The 15586-nt window shown below is 38.2% G+C and overlaps 2 protein-coding genes across 3 annotated transcripts; both read right to left on the bottom strand.

The window, feature by feature from the left end:
- Positions 1-527: 527 nt before the first annotated feature.
- Positions 528-12116, bottom strand: LOC114559160 (matrix remodeling-associated protein 8). Its single transcript, XM_028583653.1, has 10 exons — positions 11940-12116; positions 6748-6774; positions 6319-6627; positions 6113-6214; positions 5558-6019; positions 2872-3030; positions 2284-2314; positions 2117-2196; positions 1973-2026; positions 528-1848 (listed from the first exon to the last, which is right to left on the bottom strand). Exons 1-10 carry the CDS (start codon positions 11965-11967, stop codon positions 1823-1825), a joined length of 1278 nt encoding a protein of 425 aa, XP_028439454.1. The 5' UTR covers positions 11968-12116; the 3' UTR covers positions 528-1822.
- A 981-nt stretch (positions 12117-13097) lies between these two features.
- On the bottom strand, positions 13098-15422 carry aurkaip1 (aurora kinase A interacting protein 1). 2 transcript variants are annotated; one of them, XM_028583612.1, is made up of 4 exons: positions 15312-15422; positions 14239-14390; positions 13662-14125; positions 13098-13408 (listed from the first exon to the last, which is right to left on the bottom strand). In XM_028583612.1, exons 2-4 carry the CDS (start codon positions 14282-14284, stop codon positions 13292-13294), a joined length of 627 nt encoding a protein of 208 aa, XP_028439413.1. In that variant the 5' UTR covers positions 14285-14390; positions 15312-15422; the 3' UTR covers positions 13098-13291. The 2 variants fall into 2 exon arrangements, with proteins under 2 accessions (XP_028439413.1, XP_028439411.1); XM_028583610.1 differs by having other exon boundaries at positions 14239-14338.
- Positions 15423-15586: the final 164 nt, after the last annotated feature.

The raw sequence follows: 15586 nt of genomic DNA, 5'->3' as shown, positions 1-15586 counted from the left end.
TTTTTCTTTTGTTAAATATAGTAGCAGCACTGTGATATATATATATATATATATATATATATAGAGAGAGATATATGTGTTTTTATATTTTTTTTTTTTTTGGGGGTTGAGCAACATGCCAAAGCTGCTCTAATGATTGTATAGGCTAATGAGATTTCCTTCAGTTAATTAAATATTAGATGTCCATAACAATAATTACAAATGACAATAATAATAAGTAGACATATTGCATTCATTATCACTGAATGGGACTCATCACCCCAGGAGTGAATATAGGTGGAAGTGTTGTACTGCACAGCTGGTTACAATGGCACATGAACTACACAAAGAACACAATGTTAATGCATCTACAAATTACTAATTCAAATAGTCCTTCTCTCATACTGCCAGTCCTCAAGATTTCAGAGGCTACTGATAAATTATATATTCATATCTCAGTTTCCCATTCATCAAAATACCAAATATGTGGGTTAATGTCTGTGGATCCCCATCTCTAACAGGCTGAAGAAACAGTGATGAGTCTGTGGCCACTTCTGTGAATCTTTAATAGAAGTCATCTTTTCTTAGAAGAGACCAACAGAGTGTGAGCAAGTGCGCAAGAGCAGAAAAGAAAAAAAAAGAGGTTAGGATTACAGTTTTCTGGAAAAGGTCTGTGGAGGCAGAACTCAAGGAAACAAAATCATCCTGGATGGAAGCAGAGAAGACCGCCAACACCCCACCAGCTGGAGAAGGTTCATGAATGACCTGTGCTCCCCAAAGAGTAAAATGGTTTAAATGAATGATTACAGTTTGTGATTTAGCTTTACTGAGATAGTAGACACTCGTCTTCCTGCAGCAAACCTCATAGAGCCGCATGTTTTATAACAGATTTGTACCTGTAGCATTGACCAGCGGATTAATAAGGAAAATTCTGTGTTTTACAAACCAGGATACTTTATACATGCTTGATGCAAACAAGTCCTGCACGGCCCATTTAAAACCAAATAAATGGTTAAGATTTTTTTTTACCTGAGTTTCAGTAGACTGAGCCTTTAGTCCATGGTCCTACAATGTCACCATTTTTCACTTGATAAGTTATCAATGAACAAATATATCCATTCGGGGAAAAAATATTATTTGGAGAAGAATTTAAGTCTGACAGTCTGAATATCTAAATTACATAAAATCCACTGTCACCACAGTCAAGTTTTGTAAATAAAATTAAAATAATAAAAAAGTAAACATAGAAAGTGCCATAATCTGTTTAAAATATCTTTTTATATATAGTGTGAAAATGTGTGGCACCTTTTTTCCAAACACTGTCTGAAACTGTCTACCTACAGTAACTTTACCTTTGAAACATGATGAAATACCTTTACAAATTACAGTATAGCAAATTTGTGCAAAAAAAGAAAATTATTAAATCTCAGTAATGGAAAAGCTTTAAGCTGTGAGCTTGCGGTTCTGTATGCATGCAAAGTACACATAAAACATACTTAAATGAACATGCATTTTTGTAATTTCTTTTTCTTTTAAAGGATGATAAAAAAAATGCCTAGTATTCAACATAAACCAACTAATGAATGCAGAGTAAGGATCAAATATATATGTTTAACCATATCGTTACAACAGCTGGTGAAAATGCAAGTTATATAAAAAGTGACATGTAAAAAAATGATGGTGGCTTTTAGTAAAAAAGCTTAGTGTGTTAGAGTTACAGCAGAGGGAGCATTCCTCCTGTCCTCTCCTGGGTTTCCTCTTTTTTCCTTTCTCTCCATGGTCCTTTACTCTTCCGGTGTTTGCCCTGGACCTGCCAGCAGCATCAGAAGTAGAAATATCGCACTCACTTCCACAGCTTCCCATCAAAGTCTGAAATGAGAGTGGGAGCGGACATTGTATAAATTAAAATATGATGTTTCCTATCTGTGGCTGTAAGGGTGTTACTGTTGGATGTTCATTTACTGAAATCCAACTCTGCATAATGTCTGCTCACCCCGATTGCAGTCTTTGGTTATATCTCTCTCTTTCAGTAGGTTGTTTTTGTAGTCTGTAAATTTTTAGTGGACACAGAGGTTATGAGAATATTTTGTTAAAGTAGAGCATGTGTTTTTACTGCATGTGTGTGGATGGGGCTTACCTGAATTCAGAGGGTCTTGGTTACAGGGCCTCAGCTCTGTGCAGTCTAATGACATTTCACCTCCACTGATCACATTCCCCCTGCACGGAAATAAGCATCGCTCTGCTTACAATTGGATTCATTTAAAGGAAAATTGGGACCTAATTTATTGTATAGTAATGTCTTACCGATCAGATCGACGCAGGTCATACTCCAGACCTGAATAAAAAAAGATTTAACACAATCTCAAACACACTGTATCCATAAAAAGTACGCTCTATGAATGTGCTTTTAATTAGGGCTGGGTGTCACCAACGATTTCCCGAATTAATTCCGAGTCACAAGGCCACGATTCGACTACATTTCCGATTTGAATCAAAATATCAATTAGTTTAGAGAAACTTCACATTTTGCTAGGATAGAAAAGAGATTCTCAGACAACGTATGCTGAAAATCATACAAGCAAGTAGCAAGTTTTTAATAATGCACCAGGTTAATGTTTACATTAAGAATTGACCCCTCCAAAATTTTGTTTTAAGTAGTTTTTACTTATACATCCATGGTGAAAAGGCATATGATAAAAAAATAGATATCTGGATTTTATTAATCGATATCAGATCACTCAAAGAACAAAGATCGATTTTAATTGGAGAATCGTTTATTTTAACCCAGCCCTACTTGTATTAAATATAAAATACGTGCTTGTTATCCGATACAAGCCAAGAACTAGGGGAGAGTTTATGGGTTAAACACACACACACACACACACAAAATACCTCTATTCTTGCGTCGCCGAGTAAGCACAATGACAACAACAACGATGAACGCCAGCAGTAAGAATGTTGCCAGGAAGTAGCCCAAATGCTGCACGAAATAACCTCGCTGCTCAGGGAGGATGACATTCACCACGCGTGGACCCTCCACCACTTCAGTCCCTAAAGGCAGAACGTGGATCAAATCAAACGTTTCATATAATAAACTACTCACTTCTTTCATACATTGACAGAACTTATAATAGATGTAGTAAATATTTCACATATAAGAAAGGGAAGTATTGCAGAGGATTGACTGCCATATTCAAACTGTGATATATTGGATTGTTACATTGGATCAACGTAATGGCAATAAACACAGATCAAACTGAAATGTATTCCTACATAACGTCAAATTTTTATTCCCCCCGAGGCTTCTTCTTTTTCATTTGTTTCCAAAAGCCACAGAGGCAGAGCAGGAGTTAAATGTCTGTTCGCTGGTAATGACTTCCAGATCTGATGTCATGCAGCTGTTTTTTTTCTCTCCTCAAAAAAACAAAAAAAATAACACAGGCTGACCAGAAAAGAGGAGGAGAAGTGTGAGGAAAGAGAAACAGATTCTGTTATGTGGTCTGTCTGCATGTCTGTATTAGTTTTCCATTTAGTCTTTTCACGTCTTCTCACAAACACAGAAGTCTAGTTTCTGCATGCGTGGAAAATAAATCTGTGACACCTTCATCAGTGAACTCTACAGTCTAAATACATATGTGACATCACTGCAGGCAGCTCCCAGTCTCACAGTGACCCCAACTGTTTGTGAACGCTTTGTAGATAGTTGATTATAATTATTCAAAATGACAATCACAGAAAATACATACTGGGCTTGGAGATGCAACTACTACAGTACAGTCTATTGTACCACAGATACTTTTGCAGAATAACCCTTTTAATGCATGTTTGCAGAGCTGTTGAAGGGTAAAAAAAAATATTTTTAGTATAGTATAATTTCTCTTTAATTTCAAATGCAGCCTGATTACAGAAGCCAGATCACATAATAATAAAAATGGATTATGAAAGACATCAAATATTTTCCTCCTAAATATTTGTAATAAGTATGGCATTGCTTCATGGTCTCTCATTAAAACAGCTAAGTTGGACACTAGTAAAACTAGGGGCCAGTGAGGGCCTAATGAGGAAAACATGCAACATACCATCTCTGATGGTGGTTTCAAAACCAGCCAATGATGAAAAAAAGAAGCTTATTCTGACTTAACCATCCACCTCCTATGTGGGCGCTTGGTTGGCAATTATCACCTGTCATTGTTTAATGTACCTAATATGCATAAAACTGCAAAGTAATGTCCAAGGCCATTGTCTCTAGAGCTCAACTGTCACAACCAGAGCTGCAGCCACGACCAAGTAGTAGACAATTTCCATTTTCTTGACAGATCTGACAAGTGCGGATGTGTAAACGGCTGTTTCACACATGCTGCACAGAGGTTACCCTGTGTTTTTGTTCCTGTGGGATATGCATCATTTGCAAGTCAATGAACTGAAGGAAAGCATCTTTATTTGCAAAGATAGAGATTCCCGTTGAATTGCTGACAGCTCACATAACGCCCGCTTCAAAGAAATAATGTTCTACTTGCCAAAAATAATTACAGCACTAAAGTGAAAAAGCTCCTGTGGCATTTATAATTTCAGATGATTGCTGGCGGCCTGGCGCCTGCGTGAGCACAAACAACTTACTTTTAATCTAACAGACAAGACCAGCGGTGCGTTAAGGAGAAGTAAATTCCTAGATGAGGTTTACTCAAAGGACACGGGCAAGATGTCATCTATCCACGTGTGCATTTCTTCAACATGCATATGGAGCTAATACATGGGCTGTCATTTCTATACAGGGGAGGAGGATTTAATCTAACACATACCTGCATCCCCTCACTTTACTTTGTACTTTTATGTCACAGCTGGCCCAGATGTTGAACAGATGTATGAGACTTCCTTTATGTGCTGGTAAACACGCCTCTACCAGAGACTGATAGACATCAGCAGATAAACAGGGCAGACTGGGTGAAAGAATAAACAAAGCTCCAGATGCAGTGTAACCAGTCTAGACATGTGGTTGGGACTTTTGTAAAATTGGGTCAAATGGAGGAAAAAACACAAGATAGTACCCTCCCAAAATGACTGGCTGTTGGAGCCTACTCCTCTGCTCAGCGCAGTTAAAATGTCTCCAGCTGTAAATGAAAAAGCTGTAAAAATGAAAAAAGAAAAGACCACATCCGGTTCAGCCAATTTAAAGCTGTTTACTGTAGCCAGCTTCTCAAGCTATAACTGAAAGTAGTTGACTCCAAAAAACTCCACTTCGCTGAATTCACATTCAACAACTAACAGAAAGATTTCTTTCCGCCCATCCCTCTTTCTTTCTTACTCAACTAGCTTCTACATTCCTTCTACCTCCTCCCTTTTCAGCTCAAACACAAAAACAGAGAGGTCTGAGGAGAGAGCTGGCAGAGGAGAAGAGGAACTGATTTAACTGACCAACTATGCCTATAATTATAACAAAAAGTCCAGGAGCTGTGTTGTCACTCTATGCACAATTCAGCTGAGAAACCATATGGGGAAAAACACTAACCATTACTAGCGTCTGGAAAAAAACAAAGTTCAAGTGACGTGTCTCTTGTTGTTTTTAATTCAAGTAACTTACTTGGCTCTGGCAAATCATTCTTGAAAATTTTGGGTGCTGTAGTGGGGGCGGATGGAAGTGGAGGTCCAACAGTGAGCCTGAAGATGCGTCTCTCATACAGACCACAGTAGTGGTGATGCAGGTGGCAGGAGTACAGGCCTTTATCAGCAGGCATCAATCCAGCAATGGAGAGTGAGAAGTCCCCTAAAGTGAAAGCATCCTCCTCCACGCTCATCTTGCTCTGTCCAAAGCGTGGTCCATAATCCCGGCGCTCTCCGGAAGCATAGAGGTCCACCAGACGGTCAGCCTTATCAGGACGCACTCCGGGGGGCTGGAAGTCCCAGTGAGCCACCTGCTGCTGGTCCTCCTGCAGGCCCTCTCTCCACAGGGAGCGCCGGTTTACACAAGGCAATACCACTGACTTGCCCAACAAGACAACAAACACAGTCTTCTCTCCATCCCAGTAACGTTTCTCCTTTCGACCTGGAAAAAATATGAGTGTGAAATACATTACTATGAGTTCATGCCTTATGACTCATGGAATAGCATTGGGGCTGTGTGATTAGGACACCTCACCTGACTTAGTGACATTGAGTTGGATCTGAATGGACTGGTGAATCTGGCAGTAGTGATGGTGAAGATTACAAGTATAAACTCCTTTGTCAGTCGAGACCACATCTGAAAAAGTAAGCATCCAAGCAACCTTAAGTTATATACCTTGAAATTATAAATGGAATAGTGCAACGGTCATGGTGCTACTGGAAAATTTGGGGAAGTCTCACTGTTGATGATGAGAGAGAAGTTGCCATCATTGAAAGCAGAGCCTGGGATGGAAATGCGTCCCTTGTTGAAGCCATTGTAGACCCTCTGACGGGCTCCGGGGGACATGTCCAGGACTCGCTCCACAGAGTACTCTGGGCTGCTGCGCACCAAGTCCCAGTGCACCACCCTCTGACGGTCCTTCAGTCTGTCCTGGGTCCACACCATGCGGGGGCTGTGGCAGGGCAGAACGGCCTTAGACCCTGCAGGGAGCGTGATGTTCTTGGCCTCCACCACCACACCAAGTGCGCTGCCGCCGCTCTGACCCCATACTGACACAAGGAAATGAACACATGGGTTCAGAAACTCAATGCAGCAATGGCAGAAAGAGAAACATCAAACATTAACTACTATACTTTAAGGTAGTGCATGGTGAAACAAAAATGTCTTACCTCCTGGCAGGAAAAGCACAGCAACAACTGAAACAAACCAAAACCCAAGTGATGAGAGTTGCATTCTACCAAAGCACTTCATTCATACTTGCTGAGGTATTCAGCCAGTTCACTAATGCTGTCTTGAAAAATATTTGTAAGACATTGCGAAATGTTTTGGTGGCTTGCGAGTTTAGCGACCTGACCCGTGACCTGTGAAGGATTTCAGTGTTGGAACAGATGTGGGTTCAGTGAGAGGACTGTTCAAGAAAAACTGACAAAACAAGGACACGGTAAAAGGCAAGACTTTAGTTCCAAACAGGAATACAACAGCAGAATATTTTTTACCAGAGGTCAACAATATTCTCTAGAAATATATTTTTCCTGTTTGTGCTTTCTCACTGGAGAGATAGGAAAGTTTTCCAACAGCACATTTGTCATTTCTAATGCATTTTTTCCCACAGTGCTATTTGGTCGTCTGTTTACTGAAGGGCCAGCAGAGACACACATGCAGCCAAAGCATACAGCACAGAGACTCTATTCATCCTGGCTGCTGCTGGCTTGTTGCAAGGCCATGATCCTGAGGGGATGAAGAACCGGGCGGCTATTCAGCATGTACTTCAGTCAAACTGCCTGGTGTCAAAACCAAACACCTGTCTATTTTTACTATCCTGGTAATGGGTACTGTGGATTATACAGGCTAGATGTGCAGAGCCTTAAGTGTGGTGTTATGTGTGAATAAACTCAGCACATAAAAAATAAATAAATAAAGAGTGGATTACTTGTACATCAATTCACTGATAATACAGATTTAAAAATGCCATTATTATTAGCACTTTCAAAACACGTTTAAAAATTGCCTAACAGATGGTGGCAAAATAAAATCAACAAAATTGAAAACCAATAGATTTTATGATAAAAATGATTTATAAAAACAGTTACAGTAACGTTAATTAAAAGAAATAAAAAGACAATTTAAGTAGCCTAAAATAAGATAACAACTTAAAAAGTAAAGTCAGGATAAGTGCTCCGATAAAAGTATGTTTTAGGAAGAGATTTAAAAGATGTTGCTGACTCAGCAAACATGGTTTTCTTAGGCAGGTCGTTCCAGAGCACTGAGGCCCTGACTGTAAACTCTGTCCCCTCTAGTTTTATGGCTGGCCTCTGCCCAAGGATCTCAAACTACGCGCAGGCTTGTGCGCTACTAAGAAGTCAAAATATAGCAAGAACTCAGGGCCATGAAGAACCTTAAAAGTGATCAATAAGATCATAAAATCATTTCTATAACATACTGGGAGCCAGTGTTAGGAGACAAAACTGGTGTGATGTGTTCAATCACAGCTGTTGGTTCTGGTTAAAAGGCCAGCACCTGAGTTCTGTACAGTTTGTAGTCCATCAATAGATTTTTAGTCAAGGCGAGTCTTGAGAAGTTTGAAATCTGGAAATTACTGAAGCTTTTGCAATGAAACTTCATATCAAGTTAGCAAGTGCTGTATGTACACTATATATATATGCTAAAGGCAGTGGTGGAATGTAATGTACCCACGTCATGAGATCAGTCTGCAATGGAGGCCAAACGGCGTTGATAAACACGCTAAAAAGCGAGTCTGCGTCTTGATAACACGCCAATAATGGCAAAAGAATTGGCGTGTCACACATACGCCACTTCATGAGATCAGTCGGATGTACCGTACAAATGCAAATGTAAAGTACATTTACACAATTTGAAGCACTTGTACTTTACTTGAGTATTTCCATTTTATGCCACTTCTGCTACTTCTCTACTCCGCTACAAATCAGAGGGAAATATTTTACTTTCTACTTTACTACTATTTGTTCGACAGATATAATTATTTTAGAGATTTACCCACAAAACGTAGGGTATGTTTATAAAATTGAATTGTAAAATGTGATGCATTGTTATAGATTCATCTACACAATAGTATATAAAGTAGTTAAATTAGCTCCACTTCGACCAACTACAACCGCAAAATACATGCTTACACGAGAATGCCTCAGTAATATTAATATAATGATATAATAGTACAACACTCACATCTACTTTTTCTGAATTATAAGCACTTTAACTTTTGATAATTTCAGTAGCGTACATTTTTGTTAAACTTTTTTTGACATTTTCAATGCAGTTCTTGTAATGGAGTATTTTTAGATTTCAGTACTGCTTTACTTAAGTTAAAAAGTCTCTGAATACTTCCTCCACTCCAAAGGCAAGCTGCACAAAATCTGTTTGATACAGGTCGCAAGACCAAAACGGGCCTTCTCCATCCAGGTGGTTTGCTTAGCATGGTTGACACACTGCATATGTGAGCACAGACAACAGACACATGAGCAGAGAGTTCATTTCACCACATCCAAACAACACTTCACCGGAGCGCTGCCTGCTACTGCGCTTTTATGCAGTGATTTCTTCTGAACTATGCACTAGTATATAATAATACTTCAAGCTGAGCTAAATTATTCCAGCACACACACACACACGCTGGCATCGGAGAGGAGACCTCGTGCTGGAAAACTTGGGTTTTCTAATGACGGCTATAAACTTTCCTGCAGAAGGTAAAACAAAGTATCCCTCCCAACCCCTGTAATTTTCTCTCTTCCAGACACACACAGGCTGATGACACACAAGGCTGGTTTAACACTAAAGACTTAACAATGTGCTATTGAGTAAGCAGTTATAATAACAGGCATTTAGCAAATGATCTGCCAAATCACTGTTGTCATTTGTAACCCCAGGAATCACACACATGGTGAATCACTTAACAGAAGTTCATCCTTAAGTTAAAAAAAAAAAAAAAAAGGTGTAGACTCAAACCTAAAGCGTGCGTTTACTCAGCATTATTTCTGTGATTCATGGCCATTGGTGGGTGGGTGTGAAGATCACTCACAGCCAAGTCACAGGTTGAGAATCAACCAAATAAATGTGTCCTGCTGCAGACTCAGCTAAACATTCAAAGATACACTCAGACAGCCGGAGAACCTGTTGATTCTCCTGTGTATATTCACTAAGGTGTACATTAGAGTTTCTATTTACTTATATTACTTTGCATATTATCAGCAAACTAGTACAACTGCATTGTGTTGGCCATCATAAGTATATACAATTTCCTTGTGAGTTAGAAACTTGTTGAATAAGTAATTTATGTGTATTGCTTTCTATATAGATTTATATGTATTTGATGTATGTTTACTTAGGTAAAATATTGAATGCAGAACTTTTACTTGTAACTTTCTACACTGTATTGTATACTTTTACTTTCATACTTGTATACTTATACTTTTACCCAGTGAAGTTTTATATATATATATATATATATATATATATATATATATATATACTTATACTTTTACCCAGTGAAGTTTTATATATATATATTTATATATATATATATATATATATATATATATATATATATATATAAAAAAACTTCACTGGGTAAAAGTATAAGTATACAAGTATAAAAGTAAAAGTCATTTTACCTAAGTAAAAGTACAAAAGTGTTATTGTCTAAATATACTTAAAGTACAAAAAGCAAAAGTACTCATTATGCAGAATAGTTTATTTCAGAAAAATGCATATTACATTATTGAATTTGTTTTATTATTGATGCATTAATGTGTACATCACTTTAATGTTTAATGTTTGTAAAGGTGGGACTAAGTTTTTGCTAGGCTACCGCTGTGTAGCTGTGAATTTCATGGGATCAATAAAGTCTTATCTTTATCCATAATAAAATCAATATTTATTCACTGATTATATTTGGTATTATTTATCTGAAACGGCAAAGTATCTAAAGTTATCAAATAGGCTAGATGCAGTGGAGTGAAAAGTATAAAGTAGAAGAAAATGGAAATACTCAAGTACTTGAAGTGTACTTAGCATCACTGCTTGTTTGTAACGTTTTGTCTGATCTAAATGTCTTAGTTGTAATGGCAACTTAATGAAAATATATTGGGAGAATCATCTGTGGGCAACTTTTTTTCTGCTGAACAAAGTCAAGAGTTTGCCTATGGGGCTGTAGCCTACAGAACATAAACATGTTACCTTGACCATGTCATTTTCTGCCTTGAATGAGTAGCTGTGTTTAAGCTCATAGTTAGAGAGAGCCAGCAAATCTGATCTTCTCCATGCCCTGTTGTTGGTGGCCGGCAATTCAGACAAAAGCCATCATAAACAAGGTTGGAGTGGTAACCCCCCTCCTCCAAGAAGTCCGGACTCCAAGCAGCCCACTGGCGGTGAAACATTCATTACTGACACATTTAATGACAGGCTGTCGGATTGTGCTGACTCCTTCTCCTCAGACCGCAGTTAACTAGAAACACATTGGGCTGAAGCCACAGAAAACCCCACATACCCTACACACACTATCAACAGGCTGAGGCCAGGCAAAGCCATGCAGCATTACTGTAGGATATACTGTAGCCTGCAATGATCCGTTTCACTTTCAAGTCCATGAAGCTCCATGCACTTTATTTTCAGAACTTCAAATATTTCAAAATAAAGGCTGTCGATATGAAATGAAATTCTTGCATCTGTAGTAACACCATCTGTAGGTTACACAGGAATATAGTTTAAGACGAGGTAGGTAGGTAGGTAGATAGGTAGGTAGGTAGGTAGGTAGATAGATAGATAGATAGATAGATAGATAGATAGATAGATAGATAGATAGATAGATAGATAGATAGATAGATAGATAGATAGATAGATAGATAGATAGCCAATAAACAAAATCAAATTGTGTGGATTGATTCGGGGTCAACATTAAATAAATGTCCTTATGTACGTATATAAATAAATAAATACATAAACAACACAGTAAATTAACAAGATTTGGGGTTTCAAAAAGTATTGTTGCGTTAACAATAAATAGGCTAAACAAATACAAACTAGGTCATACAAACAGAAAAAAGTTGAGTCGTTTTAAAGATAAACCCACAGCTACCAGTTAAATGTATATTTATAAATACTATATCAATGTTATGGCTGAGGCTAAATTGCAAAGACATTGGGAGGTAAGAATATTGAATAGAAGATATCTACAGTGCAGCAGCGCAGACCTGAGAACTAAATGGCTTTCGGCTTTTGTTCCCGACAGGCATTTCCAACCTGGATCCAATTATGGAACAAAGAAAGTTTCCTCTACTTATTTCTCTTATTTTTTCTCTTTCAAAAGCAAGAAAGGTAAATAACTTACTCTGAAGGAGAGTCATGACGAGCTGCATCTTTTTTCGCAGTGCTGGCAGCGGAGGTAAAAGCCTGTCAGAGGTGGTGTGCGCAGAAACCGATAGAAGACCAGAAGTGTTGAGGTTGACGGAGAACGGCTCAGCACGGCTCAGCTGTGTGCTGTTGTGTTCCTGCAGTCTGGAGCCGAACACACGCTCCGCCTCCGCCACATGAAACCCAACACTCGGTCAAAGCAGTCTTGACGAAAACATGTTGGAATAGGAGACTATACTAAACGCTGAAAAGTTTTGTAGAAAAAATACCAACGTAGCCTATACTAGACATATATGAAAAATGCAGTAAAGCAACGATCCTCAGAACGTGGATAAAAGGGTAACCCCAGCAACCAGCAGAATTCAAAACATCTTAAATTGACAGGTTTTATAATACAGTAATACTAATACAACTACCAAACTAAATTAACTGTTTTTGTTTATATGTTTGATCATTTCTTTTTACATTTATAGTCAATTTTACTTGTATTGGACTAAACTTCTATATACTTTTATGATCCTTTTATCTTTTTAGGTGTGACATTGTACGATATGTCCAGAGACAGCAGATGTAAAATAGCCTTTTGGCTAATTCTGGCACACTGTACATTTTCTTTATGTATTATTAGTGTGCATTGTCCCTGTTAAATAAACCTGAAATAAATAAATAATAAATAAAAATTAGGGTTATGATTAGTTTACATTAGCTACACAAGGGCTGTCTTTAGAAAAAAAAAATCAAACTCTTAAGTTATGTCAAGATATCAGTGACTTTTATGGTTGTAAAAACTGTAAACCAGTCCTTGAAACTTCCACATTAAGGAAGGGATTATAAAAGATCCTTTCTCATTTCCCCCTTTTTGATCTTAGAAAGGTCTGATTCTGCATTTTAGGCCTACTTTGAGGCCTTGTAAAAGGTTTTATTGTACAAGGTAAATTTATTTAAATATGGTCACCCAGTGAACTGTGATTTTGGTTCTCTTATTGCTGTGCTATATAGACATAAACTAGCGAGAATCTTACTACGGGATCAAACCAGCCACAACACCAAATCAGGACAGAGCGTAAAAGGGTGGGGGCCAACGGCACACACACACACACACACACACAGGGCTTGACAGAGAAAAAAGCAATCATTAGTTTATGTACACTTTATTAAAAATAATTGTACACACATTGACTAAGTCTATTTCACTGAAACATGCCTCAGTTAAGCTGCAAAGCACAGAAAGTCGGCTTATTGTTTTAACTGCAGTGTGTAAAGTGTGACGTGTGCAGAGCCGTCCAGTGTGAGGGATGTGAGACAAACTTAAATCCCTGTCAGAGTTTCTCAGTCCCTTTTGTTTCCATGCTGTTTAACGAAAATCTTAGGTGCATTCCATCCCTCCGGAGCCTTCTTCAGTCCAGCTCGTGTCCAAATCCTCTTCAGATCCTCCTCAAATCGTTTCTGCACAGGACAAAAGATTGTGTTGTAATTGCATATAAGGCTTACAACAATTCTACACAAATATAAAAAGCTTTAAAGTTTAGTCAAGACTTTATAATACATGATAAAATAGGTTTAGTAAAGCAATTAAAGTTAAATACTACCATTGTTCCTTTTAATATCAAATGATCACACATCATACTGATATTTCTCAAAAAAAACATCTGTCTAGTCAGTATGAAAGGATCCCATTTCATCTAAAGAGCAAACTAACCTGCTTCTTCTTCCCCCTGCCCTCCAGCACTCTCCTCCTCAAGAATTTAGTCCTTTTTAGCAGCTTCCTGTATTTATGCCGGTTCATCTTCCTCCGCCGGATCTCCAAAACATTCTTGCAACTAAGGGGTGTTGCTGAACCCTCCCCATCCTCCAAAACAGGGGCAGAGATTGGAGGCAGCAGCTTCTCTTCCAGCAGCCCTGCGTCCTCCTGCGGCTGAGGGGCCTCCAGCAGGGGAGGGAGGGAGTAGCGCAGGGAGAGCCAGCTCTCCAGGGGACTCACTGACAACTTACGCGGCACAAGAGCCTCGTCCAATTCGGGCTCGAGCTGTACCCATCGAGGAGGAGATGTGTTGTCTGCTGCTGTTGAGTAGTTTCTCTGTTTTTGTCGTAGCAAAGAGCAGTAAGCAGGAAGAACTGGCTGTACACATCCATTCAAAATCTCTCCATGGGCTTGAAGTGCACCTGGTCATTAAGGACACATAAATGATGTCATCTTGAGTAACATTACTTAAACTGGAAATATATTTTTAAGAAGAATGAAATGGGTGAATAGACAGATATTGGTTTATACTTACACGTTGCTCTACGTAATAGACGTGGGACAACCTTTGAAGTAAACATTGTTAATAATCATCCAAGTAAAGTCATCAGGAATGAGTTGACTGGACACTGGTCCTGTGGGCATGAGCAAAAGTACTGTGTGTTGGTCTTCCATGGAGATTTCAAACTGATGAAACAATTAGTGGATTAATCAATGCATTGATCGACAGAAAATTAATGGGCCAGTGTTACAATTTTGATAATGGACTATACGTTTGACTCAATTATCAAAGACAAATGCAAAATAAACTGTCACAGGAATCTTACTATAAAACTACAATAATGAAAATGACTGTCAACATATCCAACCCTATGGATAAGATTAAAATTATATTACTTTATTCATACTTTACCCTATTTTAGTATTATATTCAGATTTTGCTTATACTTGGGGGGGTTCTTTTAGTTATTTACTGAGTATTATTGGAGGCCTTAGACTTTATTTTGGTTGTGCACATGACCAATAAAGAACCATGAACCTAGCGTTCGATTAAGGCTAGGAGAATCCTTAAAGATCCAAACCAGCCGGGTAACAACCTTTTCTCCCTGTTAAGGGTGGGTAGAACACCAGCCAGCACTGAGAGGCTGAGCTTCTTCTATACTCAGGCCACTAGGATCCAAACAATGCCACTGCCTAAGACGGATTCTATGATGCATCATGCACAAGCTGATGCAATTACATTTTACAACCTCGTACGATTTCATGGGACAAATACAATTGATTGATTGATTGGTTGGTTAACTTAGTGACCGACGGTAACTAACGTCCTTGACCAAATTTTTTTTTTTTAAATTACAAAATGCACTGAAGTTACTGAGCGATTGCAATAGATTAAATATTGACATTTACATACTGAAACTTATTTTCTAACGGTGTGCCCCTCTTTGGGATGTTGCTAAAGCTAGTTAGCAATGTTGCTCCGCTTTGGGACGTGAATGTCTCTACATTATCACTAAAATATTACAGCTCAGAAGGTTTCGGCCATCGACTATCTAAAAAAACATGAATAAAATAATTTAATTTATTTTACGAACAGTGTTACGTTACCTTATATTCCTTTGACCGGGGTTTTGGTCTTCAATGTGACTCTAGAAACCGAGTTCCGGCTTGAGCAACACAAATTTAATGCGCTTCCTGTTTCTCATAGCAGACAAGGGTTCCGCTGGAGCAGAAAAAAATCTCTGAGTTTGAGAACCAAATTGGCTCTAAATAATAATAATAATAATAATAATAATAATAATAATAATAATAATAATAATAATAATAATAATAATAATAATAATAAAATAAATGATGAAGAAGAAAAATAAATGTACGTAAAT

The sequence above is a fragment of the Perca flavescens genome, chromosome 7 (genome assembly GCF_004354835.1).
Source record: "Perca flavescens isolate YP-PL-M2 chromosome 7, PFLA_1.0, whole genome shotgun sequence".
Taxonomy (NCBI): Eukaryota; Metazoa; Chordata; class Actinopteri; order Perciformes; family Percidae; genus Perca; species Perca flavescens.
The sequence above is the reverse complement of the archived record's forward strand: the minus strand, read 5'-3'. Positions and strand labels throughout refer to the sequence as shown.